This window comes from Diplotaxodon limnothrissa, linkage group LG7, assembly GCF_057381915.1.
Source record: "Diplotaxodon limnothrissa isolate DT_005_m linkage group LG7, D_limnothrissa_male_GT1.1, whole genome shotgun sequence".
Lineage (NCBI taxonomy): Eukaryota > Metazoa > Chordata > Actinopteri > Cichliformes > Cichlidae > Diplotaxodon > Diplotaxodon limnothrissa.
In genome coordinates this window covers 37,937,039-37,950,525 of record NC_140602.1, presented here as the reverse complement: position 1 = coordinate 37,950,525, position 13,487 = coordinate 37,937,039, and the positions used below count along the sequence as shown (strand labels likewise).

At 40.5% G+C, this 13,487-nt stretch overlaps 1 protein-coding gene across 4 annotated transcripts in view; it reads left to right on the top strand.

Moving 5' to 3' along the window:
* Positions 1-13,487, top strand: part of rxraa (retinoid X receptor, alpha a) — a 160,444-nt gene that overhangs the window by 47,245 nt on the left and 99,712 nt on the right. Inside the window, exon 1 of one of the 4 annotated variants that reach the window (XM_085359670.1) lies at positions 4,833-5,352. The exons of the other annotated variants lie outside the window; for them this stretch is intronic. Within the exon in view, the coding sequence (XP_085215796.1) occupies positions 5,325-5,352 (28 nt within the window). The 5' untranslated portion in view covers positions 4,833-5,324. Of the gene's footprint in view, positions 1-4,832; positions 5,353-13,487 lie in introns of those variants that run through there. 4 annotated transcript variants of the gene reach the window in all.

The window sequence follows — 13,487 nt, the reverse complement described above, 5'->3', positions numbered from 1 at the left end:
GACTTTGATTTTAACAAATAAAAATGTATTATCGGTGTCACATCCACCACAGTTGACTCACAGGGGTTTATTATTAGCTGCAACTGACGGAACTGGTCTGAAGGTGAGTGTGCAGGAAGCCAGAGAAGAGGGGTCCTATTACTCCACTTCATTCTAATGTTGCTTTCAGTGAAATGACTCTCTTTCAAGCACCATTGAGTCAATTTCCTTGAGTGGGAGTCTGAGAATCTCTCAACGTGTGATGTGTGCATTTTGCATCTTTGTAAACAGGCATGTATAAGCAGGCAATAGGTGTGGAGCAGACACATCTAGACCCCAACCAAAGCCTGTATCTGTTCATCGGGACTTAATGGTTTCAGCAGATGGGGTGGTCTCTCGTCATATTTTGACTGTTCTGGCCTTGTTATACCATCCATCCTCACAGCGCTGTGAGGCCCCCCTTGCTGAATGTGTGCTGTGCCCTGTGTGTACACAAGATCTCTGGCCTCAGTAGGGAGTGTTTACCCAGCTGAAGTCCAACAGAGTCACACTCTCAGTCAGCTGTACTGTGCTGACTGGAAAGGAAGTCACTTTGAACACATAAGAGTTTCGAAGAGCGTTATAGCCATATTAAATAATTTGAAAATGTAAATCCTAGCTTTAGAGCTAAATATTTATTCATTCCACTTAATTGTTATTTTTAGATTGTAATGTGTCCAAATCTGTGTATTCAGTTACCCCACACAGCAGCTGCAGCATGTTAAAAAAGTTATTTGTCACAAAGATTTTAGATACAAGTATTAAAAAGACTGTTATCCAGCTAATCAAATGCCACCTCCAAATTATTCAAACTGTGTGGGACCTATGCTTTGTTGCAGGACATGCTCTGATTTCTAGTTACAATGCTGCAAATCAAAGCAGGATTAGGAAGCAGGACTGGCAACAATGCGACACGAAGCAGCCAAGCTTTGCAAAACAAAATGGCAGCATTGCATTGAAAAAAATCCTTTTGCAAAATCTGTTCAGTGAACATATTAATGCTGCAAACAACAAAAAGATGTGATGGATAATATAGTTGAAATAACTGCTGATCTAGATGGCTGTCAGATCTGCTTTATGAGTCTGTGCAGATACTTTTTTACCCACACTTCTTAGTTTCTGTGCACAAAAGACAGACGGGTTCTCTGTTTTGGATGGATTGCTGGTAGAAATGGGACATCCTGCAGGTGACAGTTCATGCATCTATGACTAAGGGGAGAAGGAACGAAAATATGGCTTATTCTATCAAAATAAATTCATATTTTTTATATTTATTGGAAAATAATATCTGAAAATAAAATCTAACGCATCTATTTTCTTATTTCGATCATCCTCATCCACACCATTACAGAGGAAGAAGGGGATGGTTAAAAAAAAGAAAAGAAAGAAATGTTTGACTACACCTTCAACCCTTTGCACAGCCATAATTTAACCTCTCAATCTGTCGGCTCCAGGAGCACAGTAGCTCCATCATCATGCAATAATGCTGGATTCAATCGCAGGTGAGAAGATGATGCTCTTCAGGGAAGGTGATTCTCCCCTCCAAGATAAAACCTGTTTCGGCCAACTGCATATGAGATTTATCATCATGTCTGTTTAAATGTAGCCAATTTCACTTTAATATGATATTAAAGAATGATGCATGTCTGAGCTTCAGACTGTTCCATTGAGGGAGTTTCATCTGCCTGTGGCAGCATTCAAAACCCAGCATGGTAAAACAGTGATAGATGCTAATGTTTAGTATTGATAACAGCCCTTAGCAGAATGTGCTGTAATAATTTAAGAAAATACTGGGGTTTTTTCTACCATTTCTTGGACATATGCCTAGATTCATTCCATCTATCAGTTTGATTTGATGGGCCGATAGCCACAAAGCTTTTATCTACCCCAATGAAATGAAAATAGAGTGTTGAAAACTGGCAATGTATATATGGGATGAAATGAGCACTGCAGACGTACGACTGCAACCCAACGATTGCTTCAAAATAGGTTTATGTTTTCATTTGTGATTTGAAAGGAAAAGTGCATTATGAAATTGCTGAATCAACATCGCTGCTATCATACACACACACACACACACACACACACACACACACACACACACACACAATGTCCAACTGTAATCCTGATACAAATGAAGGTAAACGTAATGATATATGTCTTGTGTACACAACACATCACAAGCATGACTCCTTTTTTGTTTGAACTGTACAGAAATTATGGTAAAAGGATGGATATGTGCACTGAATGTAATGCCTTCAAACATACACACACTCTGCTGTTATCCTTTTACACATTGCCTTAAAATTTGTCTCATTTTTTTAAGAGAAAATAGGCAAGATTGACCATGTACTTGCTTCTTTGTGTGTAGTGGTACTTCTTCCTGTCTCTGTGAGTGTCTCCAGCCTTCAGTGTGTCAGCTGCTCTTGTTGATTTCCGCAGGGGAAGTTGCCTCAGTGCTATCCTCAGACAAAGCCCTGACCCTGAGGGTTAAGGAATGTGAACCCGGGGCTGTGACGATCAAGACCTTCCCTTGGGGCGGACAATGCTGAACACCTCAGCAAACAGGCTAATGATCTAAAATGCTTTTGTGTTCCTCGTAGCACCCCCCCCCCCCCCCCCCCCACTTAATTGAAGTCACATTTTTAAAAAAGAGAAGTTACACGTCCTCCAGATAAGAACAAATTCTACTTTTTGTGTGGCAGCTTGCTTTCTTTTATTTTGTTAACAACCTTGGTTTAGTTTTTTGTTTATTTATTTCACTAGTCTTAAAATATTTAGTTCCTTTCAGACCTTCAGGATCTGATGCTGACGTGTTTCTCAGCATTAATCATTTTTGAGATTTAAAAAAATATCTGTATATATCTGTACAATCTTCAGTTTTTGGTATCCATGTCACTGCCACTAAAGGATGCCATAATAACTTTTATGGATGAGTTTGTTGTGAATGGTCATACTATAAAGGAGACCTTGTCTCATTTATCACTCATTTCAAGGGAGTGGGAAAGAGGAGGTGGGGCTGTCAAAGCAACCACAGCAGAGTGTATCATATCAGTGGTGGTCTCTCATCCCCTGAGGTTCAAACACATTGCATAAAGCGGAGAAACAAAAGCAGAAGGCAAGAAGCAAGAACTAAACCAAAAGATATTTAGAGAAAGTGTATACTCCAGGCATCTAGGAGGAGAGGTGTGACAACTTTGGAAGAGCCACAACAGCCTCCAGAAAATTTATATGGATGAAGGTTAAGGGTCAAAGTGCTATTAATCACAGCCCAAGCTGAGGATTAAATAGCCTGCTCTAGCGGGAAGATGAGAGAACCCAGCCTGATCGAGGTGTTTAAAAGGATTGTGTTATGTCTGTCTTATATTACACAGTGAAAGCCCAAGGCAAAACTGTCTACTCAGCTAAGTACAAACAGGATGCCCAATTGCTCTCTCCAGCCCCTTCTGGTGCGCATTCACCCAGCGTGTCAACTCACTTAACATCCTCAGCAGTTATCAATAATCAGATGGAGCTGTGTTTGCATAATGTGGAAGAAAGATGATAGAAAAATTCACACAAACACAACGGACAATCTTCTGGGTAGTCCCCCACCACCCCCACACATAGACACCCCACCCATGCCACTGTACACCACAGAAACATAGACGTTCTCTTTCACACACGTGCACAAACACACCTCGAATCAGTGCCCAGTCAGACTTAATTTCCCTCTCCCTTTTTTTTTTGCACAACTGTCTTTGATCTTTGATGTGCCATGCATTGCATTAATTATGTATCTTGCCTCAGTACAAATGTGGCGAACACCTTCAAGTTTGTAACAGGAGCAGGCTCATCACAGAGGCCTAGAGGATGGCTGCAGGAGGCGTATGCCTACATTCCACTGCTCCAATATGCACCGCATAAGGGAAAATGCAAACCTTGCATCTGAGCTACTCCCCCCTTTCAATCTGTGCCAAAGAAAGGACATTTTTCACCCTCCTGAAACATGTTCCTGGTTCATGTGTGAATGTTGAGGGGGAGGAGGAGCACACAAGGTGGATGTGACATGAATCCACTGGCACTGCACAGATATGGCACAGAGAACAATAACAGAGGAATGATCTAGACTGCACATTGGCCTAATGCAGTGAGGGTTATGCAAATGAGTGTGCTACTGCTTGCTGTAAAGCTACAGCCTAGAGGGGATTCTGTGACTCTAACCTAAACTTTTTTTGTATCTGTGATAAATGCATATTTTGTCCTTTCTAATTTTTCCTTTTTGGAAAGCTAGAGTAGGAATTTAATACATATGACCAGATGTACAGTGGAAGGAGTTGAGGGAAGTAGTGAGAAGTCTTTCCTTGCCCTTTTTTCTTATTGGCCTTCACGATGTATAAATATAATAACTCATTGTTAAGAGTTGGAGTGTGTAGTAATACTCAGTTTCCTTTTTTTCACTGGTTAAAATTTGATTTGTTGAGTATCTAGTGGCAGGAGAAGAAATGTATGGCTTTGTTGACTTTTTCATTCACCATTTGAATGCGCAGAACATTGAAAGAAGAATGTCAAATGTCCTCTTACCAGAGTTCCAAAAAAGTGACTTAAATCTATAAAAGCACATATGAGATGGGACTTAGATTGGTTACAATTCCACCAAAATCCCAGTTCCGGTTGTGTAGCTCAATGTGCTTTTCGTGTTTTCATTTCGTGTTGCCCTCGGCAGTGAGTAAATGCGGTTGAAAAATGTGTCTGCTGAGCCAATAGCCGAGGTTCAACACGTGTGACCAGGTTAAAATAACAAGAGATAAGCGGTGGAAAAAGTAAGTAGCTGCTACTCAGCTGCTGAACTGATTCCACTTGATTTCGAAAACTTTCATATTCGGAATGGACTGCGCCGTGCGGTCTCGTCCACCCTTCTTTACACGCTGCTCATTTCAAAGTTCACGCAGCGAGCCTCCAGTTTCTCTCCGTGTCGCTGCAGCCCGGTCTACGTTTGTGGGAGTACCCCCTGCGCAGGTCCCTTTTGCAGTGCAGATCCAGTAGTTGGAGTTGTACACTGAGCGTGAGAGGGAGAGGAAAGGAGTGTGCGCGCAGCAGCAGAGTGAGCAAACAGAGGTAGAGACATTAGGTTATCTTCGGAGACCATCACACATCGATCTGTCACTTTTACCGCTTTGAGCAAATTCTGTCTTCTTCGAGAAGTCAACAGCAGCAGCAGCAGCAGCGCCCTGGTCTGGTCTATTCGAGCAGCCGCCTGTAGAAAAAAACAGAAAACTCCCAAACGCGGTGGTTTCAGCTGGCATGAGCTAACCTACGAGTTAGACATGGAAACCAAACCATTCTTGTCATTGGGTAAGTTTGTTTGTTTAATGACATTGCATCGTTTTAATATGAACGCGGTAGTTTTGTGATCGCACTTGAGTCCGTATATTAGTGTGCAACGTGTCTTCGCTCTGCGTCTCTTTGTCTTTTTCTGATATTTTTTTGCCCCCTTTTCTGTCTTTTGACAGCGCGTGGAGCGAGTTGCCAAAATGCATCTACACGTTTGGGGCTGTTGACGCGGCGGAGCGGCCGTGGCTGTACAGAATTTTACCTCCGACGCGGACTTGTAGTTTATCTTTGTGTCAAAGCAGACTTATCCTCGCGGTGTTGCGCTTATAATTCAGCCGTTTGAGCTGATGACATTTGGCTGTGATACAGATGACAACGCTCGCTGTAGAGCGCGCATTCCTCGCGTGCGCTGCTGTGAAATCAACTCTAGAAAGAAAAAAAAGAAGCAAGAAAACTTTACGCTTTGACTTTGGCCGTCGACACTTTTGTGAGTTTCATGAGGGGGAAAAATGCACACCGAGGTGAAGCTTTAAACTAGCAAGCAGGTATTGATAAATTATACGCGTAACAGACACATGTACCTTTTAGAGGACGGGCAATGTATTTATTTGTTTATGTTTTTTTTAACTTATGTTACCATCCTTAAAGCAGAATATGCCTCGCTTTTGCGTTGTGGAAGTCTAGCGGTGCGTTGTGTTGAAGTGGCAGTCCTTAATAAAACATAAAGGAAAACAAAAAAACGTGACTTGGTTTACCTCGCGGCTAAATTGACTTCCGTTTGTACTTGTGGTTTAAACAGGCAGTATAAAACTTGGCTCCCGAGCTTAAAATTCTCCTAACATTGCCTGACATCTCCTAGCACACTGCTCAGGTAAACGAACTACTGGCAACCTGAGGCCAGCACACACAGGTGACACAGGTGTAGGAACCTCTGAGTATAGTTTTGTTTGTGTTTTTTAAAGGAGGTGAATTTTCCACTTAAGGTCTCCGTTTGTGAAGGGTCCTGTATGTGACAAATGTCACATTAGTCACATTAATTTTCCAGAAAGTAAAGGAGAACAGGGTATTTACACAGGAGTAATAATTTCTAGTAGCTGATGCAACATATTTTTAATAAGTGCCTGTGTTTTTGTTTAGATCTAATGTTTAAATATTTGGGTCATTTGCATTTTTCCAGCTTAAAGACACAGAACAACGTAAATCATTAATTATGACTGCTACTGTAAGTTTGTCAAAGTGAATGAAACAGACCCTTGTCCCCTGTTCCAGACGGGCACAGAGCTGTAGGCGAGCCCTTTTTATTGTGTCTGCTGCACTTTCATGGGAGCATCGTGTTACACCTTGACACATATCATCAGCTGCCTGTATGCACCAAGGAGATTCACAGGGACTTCTGAGGCACTGGGCGGCTTTCTTCAGTTACAGGCCTCGCTTGCTGACACTGTTGCCACAGCGCCCTTTATGTGGCTTCTCAGAAATACGCTAAACCGCCAGTGTGACACACACTGACAGGCTGTTATTACAGGTGCAAGTGTATTGTGTGTCCATGCTGAAAGTGATTCAAGTTTCACTTTACCTAATTGAGCACCAGAGTGGTCCGTGGAGCGTATATGGAAAACAAAGTGGTATCTGAAAGTCTGTGGTATCTGGCTGGTGTAAGGCTCGACACTTTCCCATCAGAGTTGGCCCACATCTTTCCCTTCAAGCTGCGCTACGTGCTGTATCAGCAACTTCTTCATCGCCTATAGTCTTAATCTGTGTGTCCTTAAATTGCCGTTTATTTTTGCACTTGCTCTATCAAAGGTCCACTCGAGCGCTTATTGTTAATTCAAGGACGCCGTTATCTGCAAAGTCCTTGAATTTATTGATTAAGCGCTTACCCGGGTAATTATCTGTCATACCACATTAGAAATTGTGATACTGTTTCAGATGACACACGGTACATTTTACAATTATAGATCGCTTGTTGGCTGCGATGACGACACCTCTCTTTGGCACCGTATGTCCAGTACTGGATGCTCATGCGCTGCCTAATCCCACTGTCTACCATCCTCCATTCATATCTGGCAATAAACTGTGGCGACTGAATGGATGACATTAAAAGGAGAATGTGTCCTTTTGTCCGAGAATTACTGGGCTTAGAGTCTGTCAGTGAAATAAACATTTTGGAACATGAAAGGAAAGGAGAGGTTTTTAACCATGCCGAATTCAAGTCTTTTTTCCTCTCAAAGTCATTTGCTCCATAAGTATTGAGTGTCTGTTTGGTTGATTATTTCATGGCTAATATGTCAACATCTAGGAAGTCTTTCTTAATGAAATCTCACCAGCTAAATGTTGTGCGTGCCCGGCTATTATTGGTCATATTGACTTTTGTTTATAATTAATTATATCAGTGGTCGAAAATGAGAAGATGCTGTAGAGTATGTTATTCACAGTGTAGTGCATTCAGAGGCACATTTGGACAATTAAATAAAATTGTCCTGATTACAGTAAGTCACAGACTACTGTAAGAAATGTAGAGCCATATTTATAATTAATTGTGTATTTGATGCATCAAATATATAGCATAGCATCTTTACTTATAATGCACTAAAATTAAAAAATAATATAATTAATAAGAAACGTAATAAGAGACATCAACAAGTCCTGCTGTGCTGAAAGCCAAGGTAAATAGATATGTTTTAAGACGTGATTTAAAAACAGCAAATATGTATATGATGGAAACAGATGAAATGTTTCCAAACAGAAAAAAGTCTTTAACAAAAGAATTGATTTAATAAAAACAAAACAAAACTAATTGACAAGTATATCAGTTTGTGGTTTTCACATTTACCTAACAAGTGAAAGATTCCTGGTTTGATTGTGGGAGCTGTTCACAAAGTGTGGTGACTCTTTGTGAATAAGACAGCGATAAAGTTCCCTTTTGCTAATTTTAGTCTGCCTTTCAGATCACTCAGATCAATTTTTTAAGTAATTTTTGGCCCGCTTCATTTTAGATGTTGTCTGTATAGTGAGTTGTGCTTCAAGCAGATGCAGAATTTAAAAAGAAAAAAGAAAAAAAAAGTTTGGTGATAGACGTTGCATGCAAGGTGCAGGGTGTTACTTTTTATAATGAAACTTTGTTTTATTCAGGCATGGTAGTCAAATTACTGTCTGCATGGTAGCGATGGTGTAGAACTGAAAAAAAGTTCAGTCAGACCTGTATTTCAAACAAGGCTACCTGGGCATACAGTCCCAATAAACACAAGCATATTCCTAAACTATGTTGATGTAAAATTCTAATTTCCCTTTGTAGTCATTAATGGGACTAAATTTAATATCCTTTATTTAAAGCCATGGTTGCGTGATGCTTTGATCACAGTGCACACGTTTACATTTGGGATGGACTTGACTAGCTGCATTCTTTTCCTAATTAATAGGTGTCACTGCTAACAATAATACACTACTGCATCGTTGGAATCACAATAGAGAGAGTAACAATATGAAGTACATCATTCAGACACACACACATCTTTAGGTTTTCAACAGTTTTCTACTAAAAAGTCTCATCTTTTCCAGCTGTTGCAGCAGTCTCCCTCCACTACTCATGCACCGTTGCCTTTGCGCCACCTTTTCTGCGCACGAGGGTTCAAAAATTGGGAGATATCTGGCCAGCCAAAGTGCCACCAAAGTGAGCTGTAATCACATGGTGGCAAGCACAAACTAAGCTTAACACTATTGCAAAGCGTCTGATTGCTCACTCTAGGCCTGCTGAAGAGGTGTTTGTTGTTTTTCCCGAGTTCAATGGAGCTAAACTCTTTGGTGCTTTCTGTTTGAGGGAACATAAGGTACCCCCATCATACATAGTCACAGATGTGCACAATCAATGAAGTTCATGGTGTTTGATGAAAAAGTGAGATTTGCAGTGGTAGTGGTTGATGAGGAGGCGGGGTGGGGGTTCTGAAGGCTACATTCCTTTTCTGGCAGTAACTCAGGAACAAAGCGAATACTACAAGAAGCTGTGTGTCTGGAGGGTGTGTGTGTGTGTGTGTGTGTGTGTGGTAGTGGTGGTGGTGGTGGGAGTGGGCTGATGGAATTACACTGCCAAAAGCATTTGGCCAAGTTTGTCTTTTACGGCCGTCCAGTTTTTTGTTCCTGATGTGATGCTTTTGCTCCCCTTTTGAGGAAAAAGGGGCTGCAGCTGTCATTTTTATTGGAGGGGTTTTATTGCAAGACTTAATGGCTTAAAGTGACATCTCTCTCTCTCCAGCTCCTTTCTCTTTTTCTCCTCTCCCAGTCTCACCCACAAGGCCTCTTACTCAAGCAAATCAAAGAAAATGTGCTCACCTTCTACGTGCCCGCCCTTCACTTTCCCACCCATCACCCATGCCATCATCCAAACCTAACTATATGAGAGGAAAAAAATAGATTTATGTTCAGTTTTGAGCGCACCAAACACATGTAGACCAGAAAGTGTTTTGTTTTTTTGCTTTTTTTTTTTTTTAAAGGAACATCTGTGCTGATCAGTAATTATACTTCATGACTAAGAAGCCACACTGGCTTCAGATAAAACCGTGCATATTTAGTCTGTCACGCTTTTCTCTCCATCTCTGTTCTGCAGCCCACACTTGTTTATGTTCTAAACATAGTACGAATCAGAAAGTGCTTGGAGCCTTTCTAATGCACAAATCATGGAATGATTCAAAGGCTCGTTAATTATTTGTGTAAGAAGCTCCTTGCTCACAGGAGGTCTTTATTGATTGTGGCCACACTGAACTTTGCACCACAGACCTTGACCTTTGCTCCCCATATACTTGATCATTTAAAGAATTTGCCTTTGGCATTTGATCTGGCCTTTAAAAATTTTAAAGACAGTAGCGCGTAGTTTTTCTTTATTTTCTTCACCTTTCTTTTTTGAGTAACCTTTTCTTCATTTTTTTTATATTCCTATCTTTTTGATAGGATCTTAGATCGACTAAGGATGAGTCTATTTATAAAATGCTAATAGACGAGTGCCACAAATGCTCAGAGCCCAAGGTGACCTTGACCCACTGCTTACATGTTCTACTCAATCAAAGAGCAGAAAGGTCAAAAAAAAAAAAAAAAAAAAATATATATATATATATATATATATATATATATAAATAAAAGCGGTAGCAAAAAAGCACGTATTTTAGTGCTTGAATGGGAGAATATTTCTTATATATTATTCATGCAGCCACTAACTGCTTAATTGTTGTTGATTAAATCGACTTCATCATTTACAGCCACACTTTGTTCAGAAACTTGGTCGTTGCTGTGAGCACTTATGTGTTCTGTATTGCAATCTTGTGAGCTCGACTGGTCTCGGGGTTTATTGCAGGTCCTGAGAGTGTCTGAATGGCTTTTCTGTGGGCTGGCATTATTCAGGGTGCGTACAGCCACTCTTTTGAAGTGGAAACGGAGTCTCTGTGGGGATTTGACCAGATCACACTCATAATTCGAATTGAGAGCAAGGTCGGTTAGCCCTACTCAAGCCAAAACTCTCTTTTCTGTGTGCATCGCAAAAAAGAATAGGAAAAGGACAAGAAAGTCAATGCAGGCCGAGACAGTAACAATTAAAAGAAGGAATAACAAAAAGAGCGCTGGATGTTAGGCTTCTGTTATGAAATTAAGATGCTACGAGAAAACGGGGGGCTGTCAGAAGCTAACTACCCTGTCCTCTTCTGCGCATCCCTCAAGTTGGCATATTTGCAGTAATGAAAACAACTGTCGACTCTGCTTCTGCGATTGCAGTAATGCATGAAAATAACTTGTCTGTTTAGCGGTTATGATGTGTTTATTAATTATGCTATGAGCACACATGCTTTGATGAGTATTCGCTCGGGAGTGAGGACGAAAGGAGAGAATCCTAGATGTGCTGTGCTCCTCCGTGTCATTATACTTCCTCGTGCCCACTTGCTATTCCTCAAGCCACTAGTAATTGGCCCCAATGAGAACAACAGAATTTTTATTTATTTTTTAACAAATTGCTTAATTTGTTGAGTTTCATTTATACCTTTTTTTCCTACAGATCTTTGGATGGGTGTATTACCATTCATTTGTTAATTGATCAATAACCAAATGTATTTGCGCAGTCTTTTTCAAACATGTCCCACATGCGTCCGTATGTATAATATGTACATGTGCACACAGGCTGCCACAGCAGAAATGGAGTAAGATGATTAAGATTGTCTCATGCTGCTCCGTCGCAGTTTCTTTTGGAGGTCACGAGCAGTGAAAGGTGTCCCAGCGTGTCCCACGCTCTCCTTTCTCCTCTCTCCTCACCAACACCATCACCAACTCTGTTACCGTGTCTGTCACCTTGCCAGATACCATGGGGGTGGACTTTCATGCACTGCTGGGCGCAAGGCCACGAAAAGAGCATGCGAAACTCCCTGGTTATGTTCTGTATGTGCAAGTATGACTCTGTGTCAGTGGGCGGATGTTTGGGTGCAAGACAAGGCAGCAGTTTTGAGAGCAAAGAGTGAGAGTTATGTCCATTCTCACCTGTGCACCATCAAATGCGTATCTTGACTGACATCGGCCTCCTCCGCTATCTACTTTCTTGTGCTTGGGATCGCCTTGTTTGGCTTGTTTATTTTAAGCCTAATGTTCAAATGCTGTATTTGCATATGTTATATGCATAGGTGATGGTTTTAAGTTTGTTTTTTATTACCGGTATTTGTAATTTTTATTTCTTAAGTTTTTTTACTTTTAAGTTTACTACACTCTGTTCAATGCTGGTTTTGTCAGCATCACTAGAAATGACAGGAATAGCTGGGATTTTTGCTGAAATCTGATTTTTTTACAGAGTGAAGACATAAATGTATGTATCAACTGGTGCTCTCTGAGACTCTTAAGCTGTAGTCTTAAAAATGAAACTGGCGGTATAACCATTACTTTCAGGCAGTTTATTTCACAAAATACTTAAAAATATGAGTAACACAACATTTCATGAAGCTACCAGCTGACTCCACACTACTGTCCTCTGAACCTTGTGCTACTGACTGAAACAACCCCAGACACATTATTCTACATTATGTCTTGTTAAAAAATATATAGTGTGCATGTGCATTTATGATGCATCAGTGTTATATTTGAATTAAATATAGAATATAGATAGATATTGGTCTGATCCTGATTTCCAAAAGTAGAAAGTTTGGGCCTACAAAGCTGCACATCAGCAGTAGGTGCAGGTGAGCTAGTACAGCATGGAGGGTGACGACAACAAAAGGCTGAAAACAGTTTGGAAATATTTCATGGCGGCATTTCTTTTTATGCTGGCAGATTGAGGTTAACTGAGTTGACACGACTGAAAACCTCAGACGATGACACTTTCCTCGCCGGGCTTCTCTCTCTATCTCACTCTCTTTAAAATGGGAGTAACACTTTTTTTTTTACACTTAAGATTACATAATGAGTTTTTGTCAACTTGTTTAATGTTATTTCACTTCCTCTGTGTTTTATCAGCTTCACTCCACACACGGCTCATGTGTTGGAGAAACAGTGATAGTAGTGAAAAGAGAAAGGTGCAGTTGTAAATAACAGTCGTAGTCACTGCAGTAATGTGACTCCCACTGAATAAATATCAATTCACAAATGTATATGTTTGGATATAATTTATATGTATATATTCACACATAAAAGAATGATCCCCAGATTCTAATTTGAATCACAAACTTTGTCCCTCAGTTTTTGTACTATTCCCAGCCAGGTACTACTGCCGTGAAATGAAACGAGCCAAGCTGGACTCACAGTGTCAAATCTGAGACAAGCTCAAACTCAAACTTCAAATTTAGACAGAGAATCTGTATGTGCTTACTTTGAACACACGGAGAAGCTTTTGAACCTGGAAAATTAACTTGTATGCGAATAGTCACAATATAAAATAGGCCCATACAGAATAAGGCATAGTGGCCCATGGGTGCAAACACGGGTACCTTATAATAACCAGTGACTCACTTCTCTAACATTGTGTTTCTGCCGTCTACACATTTTCAGGGGACCTCATAGATTTAATGTTATCCCAGTGTTAATCAGAAAAAATGGTATTATCAAGTATTGTAATATTCCCAAAATAAAAGAAAAGTTCTGAAGCTTATTTTCTTCCTCGTCTAGAAAACTCGTTAACTCCTCATAAGCCCTTTTTATTTTAA